Source organism: Seriola lalandi, unplaced genomic scaffold (genome assembly GCF_002814215.2).
Source record: "Seriola lalandi dorsalis isolate HSWRI2012SDOR001 ecotype SW California unplaced genomic scaffold, Sedor1 jcf7180002054353, whole genome shotgun sequence".
Taxonomy (NCBI): domain Eukaryota; kingdom Metazoa; phylum Chordata; class Actinopteri; order Carangiformes; family Carangidae; genus Seriola; species Seriola lalandi.
Window position 1 is genome coordinate 67,275 of NW_019524906.1, and position 24,654 is coordinate 91,928.

The 24,654-nt window shown below is 40.7% G+C and overlaps 1 protein-coding gene across 3 annotated transcripts in view; it reads left to right on the forward strand.

The window, feature by feature from the left end:
• Positions 1 to 326: 326 nt before the first annotated feature.
• atf6 (activating transcription factor 6) overlaps positions 327 to 24,654 on the forward strand; it is a 31,774-nt gene continuing 7,446 nt past the window's right edge. The window contains exons 1-15 of one of the 3 annotated variants that reach the window (XM_023408008.2): positions 327 to 561; positions 2,214 to 2,290; positions 2,724 to 2,802; positions 3,295 to 3,392; positions 4,101 to 4,224; positions 4,554 to 4,757; positions 6,475 to 6,644; positions 13,216 to 13,401; positions 13,603 to 13,697; positions 15,279 to 15,428; positions 17,331 to 17,426; positions 17,558 to 17,660; positions 18,471 to 18,535; positions 19,380 to 19,491; positions 23,528 to 23,612. In XM_023408008.2, coding sequence (XP_023263776.1) covers positions 462 to 561; positions 2,214 to 2,290; positions 2,724 to 2,802; positions 3,295 to 3,392; positions 4,101 to 4,224; positions 4,554 to 4,757; positions 6,475 to 6,644; positions 13,216 to 13,401; positions 13,603 to 13,697; positions 15,279 to 15,428; positions 17,331 to 17,426; positions 17,558 to 17,660; positions 18,471 to 18,535; positions 19,380 to 19,491; positions 23,528 to 23,612 — 1,744 coding nt within the window. In that variant the 5' untranslated portion in view covers positions 327 to 461. Of the gene's footprint in view, positions 562 to 2,213; positions 2,291 to 2,723; positions 2,803 to 3,294; positions 3,393 to 4,100; positions 4,225 to 4,553; positions 4,758 to 6,474; positions 6,645 to 13,215; positions 13,402 to 13,602; positions 13,698 to 15,278; positions 15,429 to 17,330; positions 17,427 to 17,557; positions 17,661 to 18,470; positions 18,536 to 19,379; positions 19,492 to 19,764; positions 20,153 to 23,527; positions 23,613 to 24,654 lie in introns of those variants that run through there. The other 2 variants (XM_023408010.2, XM_023408009.2) reach the window with 2 other exon arrangements.

Below are 24,654 nucleotides of genomic sequence, written 5' to 3' on the forward strand. Positions count from 1 at the left end.
GTGTGTGTGTGAGAGAGAGAAAGAGAGAGCCTCTGACGAGACATTACTGGAACTGTTATGAAATGCGAAAGTGAAGAAATCCCAAAATAACAATTTAAACCACCATCATTTTATTGACACTGCTTCTTCTCTGCTCTGCCATGAACTCAGTGCCATTGCAAAGAGAGGTCAAGTCTGTGGCGCACATGCTTACCGTGTTGCAGGCTGCAGTGCTATCACTCCGCCTTGCGGTAGGGCTGAGCAGCAACAGTTGCACAGTACAATATCCTGCAGGGCCTCTTTTTGCTGCTTCACATGTTAGTCCCTCGGTGGCACCCGTAGATTTACGGTAAGTCAGACGTGTATCTCGCGTCAAACGGAAACTGTCCTACCCAAACAACTACAACATGAACAGTCTTGTGAGACATCGCTTGGTCGAAACGTGTTACAGTGGGATTATTTACTGATGAATTCAAACGAGGATGTCATCCGCGTTAACGTTAGACTTCGAAAATCATCAACAATCTCCAGCGATGGATAGTGAAGCTGGCATCATCTCCATCGACCACGGAGGAGAGTGGGGTAAGCGTCGGCTAACTACACTTTCTAGAAAGACATACACAGGGAAGCTCAGTACAGGCAGCTATAATTAACTACTAGCTGCGTATAACTAATAAATGTGTCCTTAAAATACAAACTGTGACAAGATTGCGGCTTAGAAAATACTTTAAACACAAGTCTGAGGTCGATGTAGTGAGTGTGTTTCTATCAGCTTCAAGGCTTAGCAGTCAGATGATGTAACCTGCTGAGCCTGGATGTAATATATAATAATTATGTGTCAGCTGTATGGCACCTGAATGGTCTCCACATTTGGACCACATAGTTTAATATGTGCTGCTAAAGATGGAGTACAGCATTTGTTTTGGAAGAAGCTGTAGGAGCTAACAGGAGTTAACAAGAACAAGAACAGCAACAACAACAACAACTTTTCGTATTGTTGTCTTGTGTCCTGCTTCACTTTTTTGTTTTCTTTTCATGCTATTTTCTTTTCTTTTTTTGTTTGCTTTTGTTTTTAGCTTTGCCAGTACATGTTCCATGCTGAACTATGTCAGTGTTTGTTGTTTTGTTGTTGTGGGACTATTTTTGTGTATTATTGTATATACTTTGACAATACATATTGTTTATGTTTATATATTGGTTCATGAGAGACATTGAACTATGTGTAAACTGATAAGTAGAGTACAGATTTCCTACATATAAGGCCAGTGGTGGAAAGTATCCAAGTACATATCCTCAACTACTGTACTTAAGCACAATTTTGAGGTACTTGTACTTTACTTGAGTATTTCCTTTTTTTGCTGCTCAATACTTCTATGCCACTACTTTTATTTGACAGCTTTAGTTACTAATCATTTTTAAGATAAAGATTTTACACAATGGTTACTATAACAAGGTTTTAAATTACAAAACACTGTTACAGATTAAAACCGTTGTTTTCCAGCCTTTTTGGCTCCTGACGTTTTACATAAAGCAGTGTGTAGTTGGGGTCACACTCAGTTATTAACAGCTCTGCCAAGTAGTGGTTTTCCCCCCTAAATGTCTTACATGAGTTCGATCCAAATATACAACCAAAAATCGTTAGTGAAACAGTCCAAAAACTGAAAACATATTTATGCTTTATATTGAGAACTTTCCTCTCCCATTAATCACCTCACAACCTTTCAGATTTATTTGGTGTCATATATGGTAATATATCAGTCAGAGGGAGCAAACCAGTACTTTTACTTTAATACTTCAATATTTGTTGCTAATACTACTGCTTTAGGATTTTTCATGCAGGACTTTTACTTTTACTTTTACTTTTACATAGCTTATTAAAGGATCTGAATACTTCATCCACCACTGTATAAGGCTGTAACTATTATTATTTTCATTATCGATTAACATGTTTTTTTTCATCAGTTGAAATATAAATTTGAAATGTAAAATAAAATATAAACCAAATTTTGAAAATTGCCATTCAGAATTTCCCTCAGTCATATATTGATGAAAAGCCATATATGACTGCTTACACTTGCTGCTGGGAGATGTACTGAAATATTTATTTCATTACTTTCATTCCATATTTTCTCCAAGTATCATCAGTCATAATTTGTCTCTCTTTTGAATAAACTCTGCAATGGACTGAAAGCGGTTTGACTCATTTTGTGGGTCGTATGCCTGTCATTACATAGACATAAGCCTGTTCGATGAGCTGGAAAGCCTGGGAGATGCAGATGAGCTGCTTGAGGCCCTGGGGAATGCTTGCTTCGTGAGTAGCTCTTCCTATCCGTATGCAAATTATCAACTGAAATGTAGTCTAACAGGAAAGAGGGACAATAGGAAATATGAAAAGTAAGAAATCTGCAAGTTAACAATGGTGCAGAGCTACTGAGACAGGTGCAACATGGTAGCATAGCATGTTATGCAAGGACAGGGGATACAATGTGTAGATGACAGGCAGTAACTGTAGGCAATAACGAGTTTTATTGACTGCTTTTTGAAAACTTGGAGTTTTCTGCCTACTCTATATGACATAACAACTGTTTTCTCTACACTTAGCAGAAACGCATGCCTCGTAAACTAAAAATTGATAAAGTAATGATATACCCATTGCTAACACTGTGGTTCAGACACTTACTTTTGTTTCCACTTTGCATCCTGATAACATCCACTGGTTAAAAAGTGTGTGCTTGGTTTCTCAGGCCAGTGCGGGTCCAGATCTGGACTTTGATATTGACATACCCCCTTGGAGTGAAGTGGACTCAAGCAGCACCTGCACAGGTACAACAACACGCATTGATATCTATGTTAAACATGGTTATCACATTTCAGCATGAAATAACAGAAATCTGAGCAGAACTAAAAGAGAGTCCAGCGTTCATCTGTTCAATATTTATATGATGTAACCTATGTGTGCTTTTGCACAGTGATATGATTGTGGCAAGTTGATTACCATGATTTTCTAAAGTCACCCACCAGTCATAATGTTTGAAAGTGTAGCAGTACTATGTTTCTTAAGAAATATGGTACAATATGACAATACTTAACCCCAACACTTTGGATTTGTTTGCATGACTACTTTCTGATTTAAATCCAAATACAGCAGGTGGAGTTTATTGATTAGGTCTACAGTTACAGGACGCAGTGGCTTATGCTTATTTAGAATAGGGTAGATAAAGGCTGTTTGTCTTGAATTCATGTGTGATAGTAAATCACGCCATCACATGCTGATAAGCCACACATTTGTCTGCATCTTTGTCCTTGTGTATCCAGATGGTGAGGTGAGTGTGGACTCTCTGTCACCTGCTCACACTCTGAGCTCTGTCCCCTCTCCGGCCTCTGTGGAAGCTCTGTCCCCTTACTCCTTACAAGTAAGTCACTGTCTAAAACTCTTTGTCCCTCTGAGGTTTTTGGCATTTGACTTGCATTTCCAATGCAAATTTTACCTTTGTTATTGGTCGTAAGTATTTACATATGTGCCCATCTCGGTGCATGGTTGGGACAAATAAAATCTTCATCCAGATGGTGTCCAAACATTGACAGCTGCTCTTTGCTTTTGGATAGACACACACACACTTGAGACACTTATTAACAAAAGCCTTAAACACCTTGTCAAACTAATAATTTGCTGTCTGTCTGAGCTGTGCCCCGCCCCCTCGTTAGATAAAAGGTGCTGACAACTTCAGCCACATTAGCATAATTTAGCAGGCAGATGTTTTCACAGCGTGTCAAAACAAGGACAAGGGTTACATTTTTGTCTGGCCCCTTCACAATCTGCACACATTTGTCTGCTCACTGGATCACCCTGTCTGAATCCAAGGACACATTCGTCTCCTTGATTCTTTGAATATTGACAAGGACACTTGATCCATATCTGATGTGTCTTAAGTACATGTATTACAGAGAGTATGAATGGATTCATAATAGCTGGTGTGTTTATCAGCAGGAGTAAAGAATATTAAAATCTTTGTAAGGATTCATTGTATCTCAGAAGTATTTTCAGCTGTCACTGTGTGATGACTAGCACTAAAGGTGTGTACTAGATACAAGACCTAAGTCTTCTCTGCCTCCTTATCTAGGATGAAGCCCTGTCGCCACAGTCGCAGCTGTCTCCCGTTTCAGTCTGCTCAGAGTCCAGTGGCTTTTCTGAAATCTCTCGCCCAGTTAAGACAGCTCCAAAGAGGACCAGCCCGACCACACGAGGTGAGGCAGCATCCACCACCACACATCTGCTCTTTCAGCTGTCATCTATATTTGTACTCTTTGTCCAAAAACCTGGGGAAATTCTGCACCACATTCTGGGTTTGCAGAATTCTATGTTTAAGAAAACAAACGAGATAAATGTAGTCTCTCATCCAAAAAAGAGTGGGAGTATTATTCGAAAAAAACCAATTTCTTAAAAATACCCTGTAACTGTAAATGGAAATTTCCTCAACGGAACTCAGAATCAGCCTTTCCTTGTATTTACGTAAACCCTGCTTTCTTATCTGACTTCTTCCATCCCCATCCCATGGCACACACACACGCACCAGCCAAACCAGCTCAGCCACTCAAGAGGCCGATTCAGATTGGCCCCAAAGTTTCCATCCAGCCCAAACCGCTGATTACAGCTGTGCCATTGGCCCCTGCAGCAGCTCCCCTGCAGACCAAGACAATCATCATCCAGCCCCTGCAGACCACTGTGCTGCCTGTGGTTAAACCATCTCCGATCAACATCCAACCAGCGCCGCCTCCAGGTCAGAGCTCACACTGCAACACATTGAAACACACTAAGACACATTGCCTCACATTACAATGTATTGCCTCAGACCCGTGCACTGGACAGTGTGATGGTCTTTACTGAGAGTACTTTTTTTAATTTGCATTATACAATATTAGTAATGTTTGTTGTTTGTTGTGAATTTGGTGACATTCTTGCTCAAACAATCAGTTCTTCTCTTGGCCAGCAGAGGGGGCTTTAACCTTATTTTTTAACATACCATATCATTTTACTTGATGGTCAAATAATAACAAGAAAAACAGACATTAAGATGTTAAAAATTTTACTTTTTGCAACCAAAGTATTTCCAAATTTGGGCTTGATTTGAGAAGAATCCAACTTTGGGAATTAGCCATTATAAATATACAATCAAGAAGGTTCGTTTCATCAGCCACGTTTAAACCAAAGATTATTTATGAGCTGCTGTGTGTTTCGTGCATAAAAGTCATTATTGCTCTTGTTTTGTGGTCCAACCTGCCTGGTTTACCAATCTTGTGGTGTGTGTGTGTGTGTGTGTGTGTGTGTGTGTGTGTGTTACATCAACAGCACCTAGGCCAATGTAAATACTTATGTCATTGCGTGGGACCCAAGTGGGTGGAGTATCTAACCTCTCACGACTTGAATTTGAACTTGGCTCTTTTGTCTGCCTGGTAATGGCCAAGATGGCATATGGTTAAGGCCATGACATCCAAGTTTAGGACCCCAGATAGAAGTCAAGTCAAGTCTGCTCAGTTTTAAGTTAAGAGTCTCCTTGCGTTAAGATGCTCTCCTCAATATTCAGAGCTGAGGAGTGGGAACAATGCATCGCAGTGAAAGAAAGAAGTTGGAGATATTTACTGATGAGTTCACATTTGATCTTCCTTGTATGACCTGGGCAGTCGTGTATGTCCAAAGAACAAACAGGCTGACAGGTGTTCCCAAGGCTTTTAATTTCCTTTGACTTTCAGCTTCTTGAATTGTTCTTACAGATGGTGAGCTTGGGATGCAAGACAGAGCGTTGGCACCACACACATTCATTAGCAGGACTGGCTAACACTTCTGCACTATCAGCACTGACAGGTTGTTTAGTGTGAGAGATGAAAGTTGTTGGGTCGGTTTTGAGGAATGGTTCCTGGCACAGCCTCACTGGGAGGGGTGAGCTAAATTGTGGGAGACTCCCACATTAACAGGACGTTTATAAACATGGACAACATTGTGTTTTGGCAAAGTTTTTGCTAGTTTCTTTCTTTCAGGCCTTAATGCGTTTTTAATGCGGGTACACATGTATGTGTATGTGTGTTTGTGCACGTAAAATTCACACAGCTCTCAGTTAGGAATGTGGAAGTTAAAGACCACAGGTCAAGATGGTAAACATCCTCTCCACCTGTACTTTAAAAACATAGAGTCCCATTAAAGACAAGGGGTTAATGTAGGTCACAAGAGGTGAGGGGGCTTCAAGGAAGTGGACTGTACCATCTGCAGCAGGAGGCTCTTTAAACAGCAGACTGATACGGCCTACAGCTTGTATAAAATACTAACATGAAAGTTTATGTTATAGAGAAGAAATATGTGAGAAAATTGTGGAATAAAAACATGCACACAAACAACAGCACAAGCTGACAGACACACAGTCAACACTAGTCGATGTTGATCATACAGTGAAAATATGATTATTAAAAGTGTCTATGTGTTGTGTCTCTCTCTCTCTCTCTCAGGTCGTCCTATAGTGCTGTCTCAGACAAGCCAGGTGCTACAGATCCAGACACCGCAGACCATCACCAGCAATGTGGTCGCCATGCCAACACTCAGCCAGGACAGGCCCGTCCCTGTCGCTGCTCCACCTGTGGTCTCTGTCACACTGCGAACCCCTTCCTCAGATGATGATGTGAGTCACTTATGTTTTTCTACCTGATAATTGCCACACAGGCGCAGAACACTGAGATATTAACAGTCAGTGTGTTTCTATCCAGTAGAGACGAATCTCAACATGCTCAGCTCTTAATCTTTGCACATTGGCAGTGGATGGAAAGTTTTCTTATGCTGATTTTTTGTAGATTTGGTTAAAGTTTGCGCTACATTAAGGTGAAACCCTGACAAAGAGTCAGTGGCAAATGTCCGCCCCTGTGTTTATGAGCAGTTACTCAAAAAGTGTAAACATAATTTTTTAAAGAGTTAAAGAGAAAAACAGAGTAGAAAACTATCTTATTTTTTAATATATTCTCATAGTCGACTTTATTTTAATTGTTTGATGTTAGCTGCCAATCACCCAACACACTTATAAATACTGCTTTGTATGTACCATCACAAATTTTGAAAATGTGATTTGATCTCAACATTTTTTCAGTCCACTTACTTACCAATGTCACATAATACTTACTTACTATCAGTTCGGTGCAACATGATCTCTAGTGGACCTGTTCACTGTATGGTTACGAAAGACAGTAAGATTGAATACAGTTACATATGTGAAGTGAAGTGGCGTCATGGACATCTGATTGCCCAAACAAACTGTCGACCACAGTGTTTGACAAGGATGTCAAACTTTTTAGAAGCACACATGACTCTAATTAATACCACAGCGATAGGCGTGCTCTCATAGGATCTCTCCCTCTTCTTCTATTTGTCTTCCTCTAGTCTGTTGGGTTTTTGGCTCATATGCTCTGAAGTTCATACCCTGTAATTTGGCACCTAACTAAAAATATATGATGGCGCATCCTCATTGGAATAAATAGCTCCTTCAACAGTTGTGTTCGACATGCGAGGACTTGCCTGTGTGCACTTGCATGCAACTGCATGCCTATAAGAAGCCACAAGGGCATGCATGCGCTCGCCCACTATGTAACTATGATGTTGTGGTTGCCATGTTCACACTTGGGCTGGATGTTATCCAACTTAAACACTCTCATATTACCCTATTTTTAGTATTTATTTTCATTTCACAAGCAATTAACTTTAATTTCTGGATATAATATGAAAATAAAATGTTGAAGGAAAAAGTTTATACCTTTTTTTTATTTGGTGAATGTATTTTTCCACATTGAAGGAAAAGTCATTAACTGTATGGACCATGTCAGTCTGTAACGATACAAATGTCATTTCTCTAAAGTGAGTAAATAGCAGGAATCATAGGCCAAAATCTATTAGGTAAAAATGAATGATTCACTCAGTAATTGAAAAATAGTTCCTCAGAACTTGGTAAGAAAAACGGCAGCATGTTTAGATGATGTCATTCCAAGTTTTAAACATTCAAACTGATGTTTTTTTGTGAACTGAAGTTTGCTTTTATTTGTTATGACTCTTAAAAGAGATGCATCTATTTGTGAGCTCCTTTTTAAAAATTTAATCACATCAGTGAATCTTGAAGCTCCACAATACAGTCATGGAACCACAAACAACCGGCGGATGATCATTATTGGTCTCTGCATTGTTTGTACCTGTGGGGTTTATTGGAAAGATAGACATGTTATGTAATTTCAGTTCAGACAGTGTGAACAGTGTCACAGAGGGACATTACTCTCTGTGTGGACGACAGAGATCCCTCTGTGTGTTGCAATCAGGGGTGATGTCAGGACAGCTGCAGTGGACAGAATACACACACAAAAACATGCAAAGTGAACACGCACACACACACACACACACACACACACACACACACACACAGTCTCCTGAGCTTCAGTCGTTCTCATCCTCACACATTCATTTCTCGTAGGTCTGTGTAATGACAGCACAGGGCGGCACAGAGCTTTCAGGGAATTGAATAAGGTACTATTAACTGCAGCAGGGACTGCCCCACAGATTTAAAAGTTAAAAAAGAAAACTCAATTATAGTATATTTTGTTTATGGTACAGACTTGTGGTCTGTCAATAAAAGCTCCCCATCTTTTGTGTGTGCTGGTCTTATTTTGGGTGGGAGAGTCTGTCATATTCTTTTAAAGGCTTGAGGCTGGTTTGTTCTTCTGATTTCCTTCTCTTTATTGCTTGAATAAACTGCGAATGCCTCTTCTTCTAGTCTGAACTGTCAGCCTCCATTACGCAGGCATGGAGATGCTGTGACTTTCAGCAACTTCACTGTTGTTTCAGGCTTCGGTCTCCAGCACAACTGTTCCCGATGGCTTGCTCTTGTCTGACCTTTTAGTGAGTTGAGAAACATGTTCTCCCTTCCTCTTCTGTTTGTCTTGGGTTTTTTTTTTTTTTTTTTGTGAGCAGGACTTCCACTTTCACAGTGTTTCCCATTTGCTGTCTGCGGGCTGCAAAGACGCATCATTTGGATTTTTTAATTGTGGAGAACCAGATGTGTCACATTGGTGTCACCTAAATCATCTGTAGTGATTTCTGTGGGGACACTGGGAAGACTGCAGAAAACCGATCCAACTTTCAGCTATTATCATCTTATAGGTCACTGTGTGACCCTGCTGCATTACTCATGAACACAAAAAACATTAGTCATAACCTAAAGTCAGAATGCTCTCTTTTACCAGACTGCTTAATTTATCTTGACATTAACGATGCTTTCCATCAGGCTTTTTTTAATGATTAACCTCAAATGATATTTCACAAGTGGTTGTTGTTTTATGTATGGTAATGGTTGACCTCTGGCTGTAAAAATAGTCGGCCCCTCAAAAGGGCCAAGAGGAACTTGTCCAATTATCATGGGCATAAATGAGTCTGGAGAAGCACTTTTTGTGCCAGACCTCGAGAGAAACGTCAAGGAATTCCAAACCCCAGAGGCCAAAATAAATATGTCTCTCAGCCATTTGTAAAGCTAACCAAGTCAATAAAATTTACAATAGGTGATTAAGGGGGAGGGACTGTTCACATTAATTGTGAGGAGAAAAATAAGACTAGATTTTTGAAGCCTACACCTCAACTAACGTCTCACTAAAGAGCAGTGAAAGTTAAAAAAAAATGACAGTTTAGTCACTGAACAGCATTTCAGCAAATGGACAAATAATGGACTTTTTTTTTTCCAGGAAAAAACTATTTAGATTTTAGAAAACATCAACTATGCAGTGATTCAAATGGACCTTAGAGTTGTTTTCGCGGCCCACTGACAAGCTCTTGAGCCGTGTCACACTGTGTGACTGCTGCAGCTGTGTTCACTTTATAACCTCACTGTGGTTTAGCTGCAGCACAGTGGTGGACTTGGTGGATTGGGGGGATGTGTAAAATGCCTGTTAAAGATGGCATGCTTGTGCCAGGTGTTCCTGCATGTTGTATGTACAGTATGTCTCTGTGTGTGTGTGTGTCACATGTTATTTATGGTACTATATTTTGGCCTATAGTTAGCTTATATAAGCCTGGGTGTTAAACGGCTGCTAACGATTACATGCTTCAGACAGGTGTTGTGCAGGACGAAGCATTTTGCGACAGCTGTAAACAGCCATCAGGGATTGGGCCACTGTAATGTAATGGGCTCCTACACAGCCGGAGATTTACCTCTGTGTGTGTGTGTGTGTGTGTGTGTGTGTGTGTGTGTGTGTTTGTGTGTGTGTGTGTGTGTGTGTTAGACTGAAAAACAGTCCACCCTGGAATTGCAGGCCTCAACAAATCGTCCCATTAGTTGGATAGGAGGATTTACGGGGGGGATGCAGTGAATCTGGATAGAGAGGGGTCTCCTATATCTGGGCTAGAAGTTGATGCATTTCATTTTGTCTTGCCTTGTGTGTTTTCACATTGGACTGCTTAGTTGAGTCAGAGGGAAAAAAAAAATCACCTTCAGATATTTCCTGGACAGCCACAAGTGAGGTTGATTAAAAACATTACAGCTATCGAAAGGGTTGCATCAGACTGTTCTGGATCCTTCTCTGAATTTTCACTATTTAGTCTCGTAATTCAACACTCATACAGGGAGAAATCTCTCATAGCTGCTAGGGGTGTAACAACATTACATCTTATTGTTTTTCACCCAGTATCACGACACAGTGGTTGAATATTTTGGCTCAATGGATTTTGATCTCATGTTTTTGTCACCACATCTGCCTGCTGTTGTTATAATATGTAAAGCTTGCTTTTGTGGAAAACTACTGTAAATGCATCAGATAAAAAAAAAAAAAACATTGTTTGCTTATACAGTGTCGGATACTAAGTTTTTACTAAGTTGAATGTTTATTGGCAATGCAAGGCAGGAAGGAAGTCCCCACTTTCTGTATATAAAGGGGATTTTTATTTATTGTTTTATCCCCCCCAAAAAAACAAAAAACAGTTTCTCCACATGTAAATATCACAATGTAAATAACAGCTGTTAAGTAAAAAATAATCTGGCTCTGCTCTGTTGTAATTTTACTTTTTACAATTTTCTTTCACTTTTAAGGTTTTAAGATACAGACTTTATTAAACCAAGTGCCTAAAAAGTGAATTATAGCACATTGTAGCACAATAGCTCTTAGAAAGAATCAAATATCACAGGTTGACAGTTATTTCACCTGTGGAGCACATGCCACAGTTATAGGTGTTTTATGACGTACAGTAAAATCAGGCGACTTGTTAAATGAAACCTCTTCCATTTGGATGGGCTAACCCTTTGGATGCTGAATAAAAAAGATGGAAAGAGTAGACCCTCAGCAGACCCTCTTGCTTTCACCATTTAGAAGTAGTTGAGCATCATAAAATAACACATTTTCACACCCAGGACGGCTCAGTGTACCAACAGCTGTCTGCAGCTGGCCACTGTGCATTTCTATATGAGCAGCTGGGGGCATGTGCCCTCCTAATGGGCACCACAGCAATTTCTTGTTTCTCATTGACTTTTCCCACCGACTCTTAAATAGTTTGAGTTATAATCAGTCTTAGTGTTAGCCTCCCACCCATTCATTTGGCTTTTATTGAGAAATGCCACTCTGCCATTTCTTGCCCCCTGCCCCACGTTTTGCTCCTCAGCCTCATTGTGGTGCCGATGTGAAGTCCCCTTGCTCTCCACTCCCTGGTAACTGCTTACTTGCAGCGTTCCCAGGCTCAGGCTAGTGGCACAGCTCCCAGATCTGGGCTGGGAGACAGAGGGGTTTCTCAGGAGACAGAACACAAATACAGGGATCCAAATAACTTAATCACCAGCGGGGCTATTAGGCCCAGGATCTTAGAGGCTTACCCCGGGGAGGGTGTTTGTGTTTGGAGAAGGGCAGCAGAGGGGTAGCTTGGGACTGCATGAACAATGAAGGTGTTCAGGTAATCACAGCCATCGGTTGTGTTCATTTGCGATAGGTCATGTGAAGATATGTGCTATGTGTGTTAACGTGCGGCACGGTCATTTCAGTTCTCAGTTCACTGACCTTCCCACTGCTCTTGCTTACTGGAAACAAACGTCCAACTGCTCTTATTTATTTATGTAATCATTAATTTGTTTATTTTTACATACATATTTTTACATTTGTTTTAGACAATGCTGATGTGAAAGAAAGCCATGCATAGACATTTTTAGGGAATCTAAACAGAAAAATGTTGATTACCATCTATTTATTTGCAGATTAACTTGAGCATGTAAGACTCTAATTACAGCAATTAAGACTGACTATGGTTGGACTTGGTTTTTTTCACATTCAGACCTATAGCATACATAGTGCCCCAGTGTTTATCTGTCTCCAATGTGAACCCATTTCTCAAAGAGTGACACTCTCCGTAAACACATCCCTCTTCACGTATAGAACAGAGGCCTTGCATGAGACCTGTTGACCTCTCAGAGGATGTCGGTGTAAATATTTTCAAGCAGAAGCTTGATCATGTGCACTTAAAGGCTCTTCAGAGCGATGTTAAAGCCATGATTTGTTGCAGGGGTGTCATTAACCCCCGCGACACATCTTGAACATGTCTATTTATTATTCTGTCACCGTAGTAAACTAGAGCATCAGCAGCCAGGGAGTTCTCCCGGCGAGAATAACACAGTTGCCCCTTGGCTTTTATGTCGCACTCCCCTTTCTTACTTCCATTTACTTTCTCACTATGCCATCTGTCTTTTTACAGGTTGTTTCTCTCTCATGCAAGCGTCCCCTGCTCAGACGTCTCTTGTCTTCTTTCACTTCTTGTTTTAAGGGGTTTGTTCCGCATCCTGAGTATGAAGGATGGGGCGATGTTAAGGCTCTAGTATGGAAACAGCAGTATTTACGTATCTTAGATTGACTGTGGTATGTTGTTTCACATGCCTAACTGTGTGCATATCAAATTTTCCTTCTTGACTCTTAATTGGATGGTGTCACACAGATTTTTTTTTTTAATGAATGAAAAGCCATTTTAACAAAATTCCCTTGAGTGCATAGATAAACATGATGTCACACTAGTGAGAGGAACCTATGATCTACAGCCCAACAGGTGGCTCAGTCATTTCACCGCATTCTCACAATAACTACCCCCTTTTCCTGTTTGGATAGGTGTCGAGTGGATGAAAGATGAAATGCATGTCTTGACATGAGTAATAACCTACACCAAATGTTATTCTTCTGTCTTTGTTCCTGTGTCTCTCACTGCAGTCGAAGTTGTCCCAGAGGCAGCAGCGCATGATAAAGAATCGCGAGTCAGCATCCCTATCTCGGAAAAAGAAGAAAGAGTATCTGCTCTCGCTGGAGGCTCGCCTGAAAGTGGCGTTGTCTGAGAATGAGGCGCTCAAGTGTGAGAATGGCAACCTCAAGAGACAGCTGGAGGGCCTGCTGAGCGAGGTGAGAGGCTGGAAGCTACGACTGTTGCACACAGCCTACACTTCTGCACAGATAAGGGGCGCCTGTGCACAGTCCAAATGCGAGTGTGAAAGAGTGAAAAGTAACACGGCAAAACTTGAACCAAGAAAGACAAACTATGCATTCATATGTGATTTATACCTGTGATTTGTAGTTTGTGATTTAATTCCTTCCTTGTCCCAGCAGAACACAGTACTAAAAACAACAGCACCCAAGAGGAGAGCTGTGTGTCTCATGGCAGTTTTGGTGTTCCTCGTGCTTAATGTTGGACCAATGAGGTGAGCATGTGACGGAGAATTTCGGTGTGCCTTTGAGTGCCTAACACAATAATTTGATTTAGTTTCCAATGGCTTAAATCCAATTCAAACCAAAAGAACAAGACTGAAGGCAGATACTGTGGCTCTAATTGTGAATGCACAAGTATTTGATCACTGGAGGAAAACAAATGGGAAGCCCCATGACTCATTGCGGGAAACACGCCTCTAATATAAGACATTGCACAAAGAAAAGTTTATTGAAAACAGTGCAGAACATTTCCCATTGAAGCAATATGTTTTTTTTTCTTAATCCTCAGAACGTACTTCATCCATAACACAGTTGACACAGTTATTACCGCATTGGCCTAAAAATAAAAGTTGACAAATAACTATCTGTCTGTCTTTTTCACACCAACTGGCTCCTTAATATCATTTTTATTATTAATAATAAAAAAAAACCTATTAATTCTGACTTTGTTTCCTTGTGGTACAATCCATAGTAATGTAGTCCAGTAATGCACATGCTGTACAAGACCATTCTTGCACTGACTGAAAGTGATCTAGCTGTTAAAACAACCGACAATTAACAGTTCATCCATGACATATTGCTCTTGTGTGTACGATCCAGTCCTCTGATGTTGCTGCCAGAGTGTATGGGACTTGGTGACTAATGGGTGAATAAACCTTGAAACAACCTGCTGAGCCGTGGGGGTGGGGGTGGGTGGGGTGTAAACATTTACCACTTAGAAATGTAGAAGGAAAATAATTTCAGGCCACAAAAGAAGCATAAAACATTTGTATATGGCAGTTTTTCTTATCTGTGCCTGTAATATTAACAATCATGACAATTTAAGAGTTATATAAAACTTCACTGGGGAGAAAGAGCTTGATTCCACCCAGTTAGCAGATGGAGGGATTGTGTAATACCTCAAACTCAAGCTGGCAGTCCACCTCCAACTGTAATGACTGATTCTCTGTTCTCATGTTATAAAAATGTTTGTTTTCTCCGGGGAATAACTTTCTCTGCAGTGATGCAAACATCGACTCGTTGGTCTTGTTGGCTTTGATAATAAGCGTGTGCTCTGTGCTGGGAATGTCTTCTTTCACTTCTTCTCTAGAGCTTAAACATGAAAAAGGATCTCGGGACCCGTGAATGAGTTTGCTTTTGCGACTTGAGCGGTATTCACGGTAGCTAAACTCTGGGTTAGTGTGTGCGTCTGTACCTGTGATCACATCTTTGTGTTTTGTGTTCAGGCTCTCCTTTGGAATGTAAAATATGCCCGCTTTTGAGGTCAGATCCTTTGAAATGAAAATGCCACCCAGCGCAGTAGTACTGTTGAAAGAAACTGTGTGTATTTTTGCTTGTGTGTGTGCGGCAGCGTGCTTTGGGTTATGCAGTCTAGATCAGAGTTCAGATTCTGCTGCTTGGCTAAAAACGAAAAACCCTCCTGTGCACAGGATGTGGGCCACATGGAATTCAGTGGTCATTTCAGTCCAGTACCAAGTTCTTCTCTTCAGTTTGTTTCCTCCATCCATCCCAAGTGTCCTGATTTTACCTCACCTGTCTCTCTTCCTCACCTCACCTGTCCTGTGTTTCGTCAGTTTGTTTCAGGGTGGCCCAGGCTCCAAGCTGGAAGTAGTTTCCATGCAGCACAGCGGCAGACACCTGCTGGCCTTCTCCCCAGAGGCAGAAACTCAGGTCGTGATGGGCCCCGAGCCCCTGGGCAGCGCCCCCTCCGACGTAGCCGACAGGTAATGAGCTCAACCCCCACAACACCTTTCACAACACTGTATTTAACCACCATGTCAGCGGACCAGGATGCACCTGTGCCTGGGCTCAGTCTGAACTGGTACAGCTCATTACAGCATGTGTAAACACATGCGCCAGCAGATTACCAACTCTGTCCAAACGAATGCCTTTCAAATGCCTCCAGGCCCCTGGCTAGTTGGCTAGCAGTTGTCCTTTGAGTAACAAGGTGGGAAATTGGGGTCAGACCTTGTTTGACATCCAGCTTTATATAGCTAGTAACAGTTTATTTTTCTAAAGCGTTATATGTTTTTCTTTCTTTTTTTAAATGCACTTGAGGCCCCGCAGTCTCATTTGTAAATTGCATAAATAACATTCTTGTTTGGTGCATTCCCTGCAACCCCCGTGTTTTGAAAATGATGTTTTGCAAGGTGGTCAGAGCTTCTGATGTCTGCGTGGCATTGCTAGCCTGTGTTGTGTCAGATCTCTGCGTAGGGTATGTCACATGTTAATACAAACCATTCATCTGTGGTATCAGGTTTCCCGACTGCGCAGGCAGGAAGGAACACATTAGCTTTTACAAAAGGGGAGACGGCACCAAACACAGCAGAGGAGGAGGACGATGGGGGAGATATGCAACCTAATCTTGGGGTTCCACTGAACGGGAAGGTGTGTGTGCGGGGAGGTTAATATGGGCCCCTCACTTAGAGTTATGATCAGGCCTCTGTGGTCTGACATGTTGTCTCGCGGAACCATTTCCAGGACGCTTAGAGACGGGAACGCGAGGCGTAGTCGATGTTTTGGCTCAGTTCAGGGAGGCCCAGGGGAGGGATTACATCGGTGGCAGACGTTTTTCTTAACAAGCCCCCTGCAGGTGGGCACTGACTGTGGACAGTCTACATCAGCACCTCAAGCTACATAATCATTCACTCGCAGAGAGGTATAACAGTTGTAATTAAAGTCACAGCAACATCTGAGGAGACATGTCATGCCATGTGCTGCTAACAAATGTAAACCCCTTTTATGGTAACAACCAAGGTATTTGAGCAATCATTGTCCATAATCAGCTTGAGCGGTGCTGCTCAGTTCTCTGTAGCGTGTTTATGATCATTCTGAGCAGGATTTATAGCAGCATGTGGACATACCACACAGAGCTTTGTACATTCAGTGAGTGAAGCTGTGCCACCTCTGCACATGTCAAGTAAAAATAAAACTCATTAGTAACCAATTAAATTCAACAGAGATATAATTGCCCCCACATTGAAGCAATGCTCTGTTTCTTTATGGCACCCTTTTCTTATCATTTACCAAATTAACTCTGGGGGTTTCATCTGTTTGAGGGCAAGCAGCCATGTTGGCCCTCAGTTTTGTATTCAACATGTGGAAAATATATTTTTTTTACCCAGTTTGTTATGTGAACTTGTTACACTGATTTGAAAGCATCCGAACATCCTTGTAAACTAATCAACGTTTTCTTCGTTTAAGTCTCTGCCTGCCTCCGCCCTGCTTATGTTTTCACGACGTCCGTCCGTCTATACATATGTATGCATTCTCGTGAATGTGATATCTGAGTAACGCCTTCAGGGAATTTCTTCAAATTTGGCACAAACATTCACTTGGACTGAAGGATTAACCGATTATATTTTGGTGATCAAAGGTCAAAGGCGAAGATCACCATCATCATTTATCACAAATGTCTAATAGGGGAAAATGATGTGGTGGGGACATTTTACCAAATGGTCAAAGGTCAACTTCACTGTGACATCATAATGTTCAGCAAAAACACGTGTAGCCTTTATTCAATGCTGTAACACGAAGGGGAGCTTGTGACCATATTTCCTGCAACTTGCCTGATTGGCAGAGGCACACAACCGCGAGGTGTTGATTCTAGTTGTTCTATGTTTTAGTTCTGAGGATAAGGCCCTGATGGTGGTGAAGGATCCCATCTTCCTCAGACCTCCTCCCCCCTGCCAGCCTCCTGTTAACAGGACCAAGTGCATTGAGTAAGCTATGAACTCTTTAATGTATTTCCTAGATGTATTTTTTTCCCCCTCCTTTCACTTCCAAGTCCACAAAATCAACCAACTCCTACCTAAAATGTAAGAAAAAGCACTGTGTTAATTTTGAATGGCAGGTTGGCCCATGAGTTGAGGGGCTGGGTCCACCGTCATGAAGTGCAACAGACCAAATCCAGACGAATGACTAACAGCAATCACAAGCCCACCAGGACCATTCTGGTAAGTCACAGCGGCATGATTGGGAAAACAGGAAAACGTATCCAAATGTCCATGCAAAAATGTACACAATGCTCATGTCGGCATTAAAGCATACAAACCAATCGTCACTTATATTTCTGGCCTTTAATTTCAGTTAAAATTGGGGTTCTTCTTTCACCACTGATTCACCTCTCCTCACACCTTCCCTTTTTCTGCCTCCCATTTCTCTTTATTGGGCTGAGTTTAATCCGGCAGCCCTGAGAAAGTAAACACAACACTTAGAGGGGAGCTGTAGGATTAGTGCCCCCTGCTCCTTTTTTCCATCATTTTTTTTCAAATTCTGTCACAGTAAGTCCAATCTACCAGAGCTGCCTGCTTAGTATACAGCCATTCTTTATATTACTATAAACAGAAAGGGAGATGTGTGTATTTCTCACCTGAATTCAGCTTTTCCTTTTTTTTTTAGCACTAAACACACACTTTTTTTTTGACATATGAAACTCTACAAGTCACATGATTAATGAATAACTTTTAAATTGTATGTCTGCTCATTTGAATGATTCTGAATGATTCTCTTCGATGTGAACAGGAAAAGTTTAAGCCTTAAGATTTCTGAACTACATGTGATTTATTAGGAGAAGACCTTGGGACTGGAATGTGTGTGCTGATGTCTCGTTGTTTTGATATGATGGTCACTTGTAATGTTTTGAGTGGAGTCTGTGTTTATGTGTTGTACAGTGTTGCCAGCATTTTATCGTGCTCTTTCGCTAATGGTTACTTGATGTGATTATAAAAGCGATTATAGTTAATTCTCTCTTTTTTTCCTAACAGAAAACAGAGAATAAGGAGGCTGCCCAGATTTTAACCGTCCAATACACAGAAACTACTGAGGAAAAGTGAGTAAAAGGCCTGTTACAGTGCATTTATGTCAGATTCAAACACTTCAATCATTTTTCAGATTTCATTTATTTTTCTTCCAAACAATTCTCATTCGTTTTTAAAGCTGCATCGAGCAGTTTCTGACAACTAGAGGGCAGACCATACTGCAGATATCAGAACCAGTACACAGTAACTACGACTTGTGTGGTAAACCACCTCTGTGTGGTAAACTAAAACAGAGAGAGTGGAAACCTGAGTTGCAGACTGGAGTGTTTATTGTCAGCGGGATCCGCTGGAGTAGATGACTGCAGTACTGGATTGGTGTTTTTGCTAGTCCATTACATAAAGCAACTGCAGACATAACAAACTGGTATGTTTCATTGTTTTAGAGTATGAGCCTTGTACATTGCTTCAGAGATTTGGCAGCCGGTAAGAACCTATTGCCCTGGACTACACTGTGTGGTTTAGATCAGACAGATGGAGTCAGTTGTTTCTCATGACCACCTACAGTTTTTTTGTCCTATTTGTAACTCTGGCTATGAAACATCCAAACCAACAAGACAATACAGGAAAAATTCAACAATTGACCTCTGTATGGCCACCGGTTTGCTAGAATGAAAATAAAAAAAATACACAGAAAATTCAGATTTAAAGCCTGACATATCTGTGACTTTCTCACTGCATACATGATGTTTAGAACCATTCATGCTGACCTGACCACAGCAGTAGAGTCTGTCTCTAGTCTGTAGAAAGTGTTGTGTGTGCCTTTTTCTATCTCCCCATTTCTGAATATTTTTTTTTCAGTGTTTTCAGCGTTCTTCATATTTATCTGCAATCCTGTAATTGCTTATCTCCTCACAGGAATCCTGGCAGTGAGCTGCAGGTGTACTACGCACCTCATCACACCTACAGTGACTTCTTTGATGAGATCAACCGCCGTGGCGATACTTTCTACGTGGTGTCTTTCCGCAGGGTAAGTTTCAACTCGACTGGGGCATGACACTGATTTGAGAAGGGAAACAGTCTCCGCACTAAATCTGACACTGTGGCTGACTGATCACATGAAGCTACATTAGAGGAGATTTCAAGGGAAGTTTTCACAGCTCAACGCTAATTAAATTTCATTCCATTTTTGCCTGTCATGAGATTTCCTTTTCCCAAACTGACAATAAAAAGTGACTAATGAATTATAGTTAGAGTAACCTATGAATCATATATTATATGTAATGGGTCTTTTCCTCAACAGGGTGGGTTGATTTGAGAGGAAAGTGGAGAGTGGTGGAAGGGATGAAATGAACATGCCCGAAGGATGTAACGACCCCTTTTCCAGTCCAATTTGCAATCATCGAAACCATGTTTTAGATCTTTAGGCATGACCATTTGTCACTGTTAATCTGTTTGGTCTTTAATCATTTTTCCACATTTGAAACTCCAAACCTGTTTTTAATTCTCTCTCTTGATATAATTGATTCACAGACAGCATATTCAGAAAGAGTTCTTTGATTAGTTTGGGTTTGCTTCCTTTGAATAGTCTTTTCTTCCCAAAAAGTTGTATCTTTTACAGCTCTCAGCCTTACATCCCTTTGTTCTCAAATGCTAACCAAATAAAAAGAAAATATCTTTGCAAGGGGAAACTTTTTGCTTTGAGTTTTATCCATTACAGTATGTTTTTCATTGTTAAAAGAACTTGCTGCTCCATCTATTGCCACTGAACTGTGCCAAAAAAACACACATTTACTTCTACAGTTATCCTAAAAGTATTAGCTAACAAACAGCCTCGTAAACCTGAATCAGCATGCATTTAGTCGCTTTTTAAAAGAGCTGGATTGTATTTCATATCACATGGAGAATCTCTAGATACTCTGGGCGATATTAAGCTTTTAAATCCTCAGGATTACTCAGTGGGGTGGGAGTTTTGAAGTATGTGGTCAAAGATCAAGACCCCTTGTCTCTGAGAAAGTGACAAAGGTCCGTCTATGAGTTGGCATGGTGACAGCAGGGACAATGGTAGCAATGTTGTACCCCATCTGAGGGCCTCTACAGGTCAAGTAGCTGTCCTTCAGTTTCTAGCAGCTTTGCGTTGTGGGGGAGAAGTGAGGTGTTATCGTTTATTCAATATAAAAGTAATGTCACACTTTGTATCTTAGAATTAAGAAAATAACATTCAGGGGAAAAAAGCTACTGAAACCTTACTGACCTGTTGACAAAAAGTAAGGACAATAAGCTTTATAATTATTTATATAAGTCTTGATTATTTTGATATGAAGATGTAGACCTGCAACTAATGATTATTGCTTAATCTGCCAATTATTTTCTCAATCAACTGATAAACCACTCAATCTTTAAATGTCAGAAAATAGAGGGAAATTCCAAAGCTAAAGTTAACGTCTTCAAACTGCATATTTTTTCCAGCCAACAGTCCAAAACCCAAAGATATTAAGTTTACGATCACTTAAGATACGGAAACACAGAAAATCTTCACAACCGAGAAACTGGAACCACACAATGTTTGGCATTTGTGCTTTAAAAAAATTACATTAAATTTATGTCAAAATAGTTGGTGATTCATTTTCTTTGGTTGATTAATCAATAAATTGTCTAATCTCCATGAAGATATAGATAGATAGATAGATAGATAGATAGATAGATAGATAGATAGATAGATAGATAGATAGATGTTGTTCTGACTTTCTCTAATTCTCTCCCTGCCTCCTGAACTACATGTCTGCTTTTTTTAATATGATTTTTACAGTAATTTAAGTGCTGAAGTGAACTTATCCTGGCTTTAGTAAGCAGGAAAGAGTTTGAGTAATCAGACATGTATTATTGAGTATGACGAAAACACAGCAAAGACATAGTCCATGTGAAGAGCATAGATTACCGACCTGTTATTTAGTCATTCTTTTTTTTTTTTTTTTTTTTTTTTTCTTCAGTCCCTTTATTTGCTTGTATTTTGTTTCCTGGGTTTCAGGGCGGGGGTGTGTGTGTGTGTGTGTGTGTGTGTGTGTGTGTGTGTGTGTGTGCAAAAAAACGGGGGTGCTTTTTTTTTTTTTTTCCATTCAGTATGTTATTACAAGACTGCCAAAGCTCTGGATTAAATTTGGAATTTGTTTAGATTTTAAAGCCAATCTCTACCAATTTTGTCTTTTGTCCCTCCAGGCAAAATTTTTTTCATAAAGTTCGTCATGGTCTGTTCTTGCCCTGGCCAGTAGTTGAGGTCACTCTCTGTACTATGTTGCACACTCAGACATGGTCACACTTAGGTCAAGGTTGCTTAAAGCCCCCAACAGATACATTACCACCTGTGGCTTTGTGTAAGTGTGAAATGAGGTGAGGTGATGGAAAACTGTGGAACTGCTCTTACTCTACCGTCATCTTGCGGTCTTGCTTCACTTCTTGTGCTATTTTAGCACCTGTGGATTTATGTAAGTGTGCATTGAGGTGTGGTGGTGGAAACAGTGGTTGTTTTCACTGTGGCCCATGTCCAATAAGGATCAAGGAAAATTCACCTGTTGTCATGGCAGCTACAGCTGTTTTAGCCTGACAAGCTTGTCTGTTTCCTGATGATGAGCAGAAATGTTCTCTGTGTTTTCTAGCTCTCGCCACTCTCCAGGCGCAGTTAAGGCACCCTCTCTTCCATTTCCATTTTAGCATTATAATACTCCTTTTAGTGGCGTATAGCTTATTCCTAATGCCTTACACTGCCATGAGCGGGTGACACACCAAACCCTTTATTCAGAAGAAGCAGTTTTTGTGCAAGTCTGTGAGAGATTGGTAACCCTGTATCCCAAGTCTTCTACATTGCTGCATCCTATCTTCTCACTGTAATCCCTTTCTCAACCTCAGCCCATACTCATGCCTGTCATCACCTTAACACCCCTCATTTTTCATTTCACCCGGAGCGAGCTTTGCCGGCCAAGTGTGATAGAGTTAACCAGTTTTCAGTTGGTCTCTTGGGAGTTGGAAAGCCACAAAAAGCTCCATTCTGGCAGATGATGGATACCAAACCATGGGAGTTACCGGTCTTAATTTACATTTCTAAAAGGTGCTTTTTGTCCAAAATTGCAGCAACTCTTTCATCAGTTCATAGTAAAGTTCTTAAGTAATCCTGATCATTTTACTGTTGCAGTCAGACTTTCCTTTCAAACTGAGAGAAGAGTATCTTCTGATGGCCCATCTCTTTTTTTTAAATTCCATTCGGTTCTTGTCTGAATTTAGTCTCTTGATTCTTAATTTCTACAGTGATTTCTAGCAGAAATTTCCTCATGCTGGGTCCTTTCATTGGTTGTGGTAGAGTATATGGGCTTTTTGAGACTCTTTGTTTTACTGTTTTACTTTGTTTGCCTGTTGTGTTGCCTCGAAACGTGCAATAAATCCATTCCTCAATTTTCAGATACTGCAGGATTTAGTTCACAAATCTGATTATTACCTCAGTTAAATGATTTAAGTTATTATTTAATTAATCAATTAAGTCATTCTTCTTTTAATCTGTTATCGAGCTACAGCTCAATGCCACCCTTACTGTGTGTGTATGTGGGTCACATGTGTGTTCGCACATTAGCATTCCTCTCCACCGCAACTCCCTCCAAGAGGATGTGCTCAGAGTAAAGCCTTTCCTCCCATTGTCTAATGAGTTGCACAAAAGCTATTTTAAATAGTGCCAGTAATTGAAGTACTTTGCTGGTAAATTCCATTTTGATCTCAGACCTGTAGTGGATTAAGTACAATAAGTGCTCCAAAATAGCCCAAGGTGAAGGCATTGAAACTAGAGTGGTTTTTATTGTTTAGCCGATCTGGTGAGGCACGAAAAAGTGTTTTGTGATGAGAGAGGGCTCGGACCTTTTAACCTTCCCAGATGACCCTTGCAGCACTGATAAACTGTAGTTGTTATTATAACCTCTTCAGTAGGTCTACTGTAATGAGTCATAGCTTCAGCTCCAAATCTTGATCAGCAACTGGCAGATGCAGTTGTATTTCCCTCTTGATGACCGTGTCCTCTTTGCTCTTAGGATCATCTTCTACTTCCTGCCACCAACCACAATAAAGGAAGACGACCCAAGATGTCCGTGTTGTTGCCAGCCATGAACATAAATGGTAAGTGTCCTGCAGCACAGGCACAACAGTTGGGGAGTTTGGTCACTCAACAAAGTGTAACAGATGAAAGGCAAGCTGGGAGCACATTCAGAATCACGTCTCCACACAAGAATGCATTACTTGTGGCCTAAGACACTTGTAAGGAAAAACCTTGAGGACCAAAATAGAGCCCTTTTGCTTTTATGCCTATTAAGGTGATACTGATCCTTTTGCTTCTTTAATGGTGATTTGCTTGTCAAACTCTACCTTCCTGGAATTAAAGGTTATGTTGCCTCTTTAACTTAAATGAACTTTTCTTTGCCAAAAAGTTACTTTGACATCTGGCGTCTTGTAGTAGATGATGTTTGTTCCTTCCTCCCCCTGAGCCCTTTGTAGTGTCTGTTATATCCTTCATGCTCAGACTATATCTCTATTTCTTCAGCAATGCTGTAAAGTGTCTGTACAGCCACAGACACAAACAAAAATGTGGTAATTTCCTGTTGGCCTTGATTTTAGACTGAAAATAATGAGATTGAGGCCTAGACAGAGACTTGTATTCTGTTAGATGTACTACTATAAAATATATAAAAATACATTTATTATTATTTTGAAAATAGAATGTTGTTCAGAAAAAATGCTCTTATGCTAGCCTGAAATCCATCCTCTATACAGCAGATTTTATTAACAAGGACAACAACTGCTTTTAGTACAAAGCATCCAAAGAACATCCAGACCTGTGGTTCAGTCCAAACTGTGCCACCTACAGGCAAGGGAAGTAATAGCTTGTGCAGCTGTCACACATCTGCAACCTGCAAGCATGACAGAAAATATAAGCACTCTGGTTTGAGCACACCAGACAAACCATTCACTGTCATTGTTGCACACAATAGCTGCCTGCTAGTGATTAAAAAGTCAGATTACCTTTGAGCCAATACAGGACCCCTTTCAGATTGAAGAGCATGGACATTGCTCATCGAGGCTGTTTAACTTCCTCTTAAAGAGTACAAGTGCTGTCCACACCTTGTCAGTGTGGGTGGCAATCAGAGTTTTCTTTTGGGGGGGT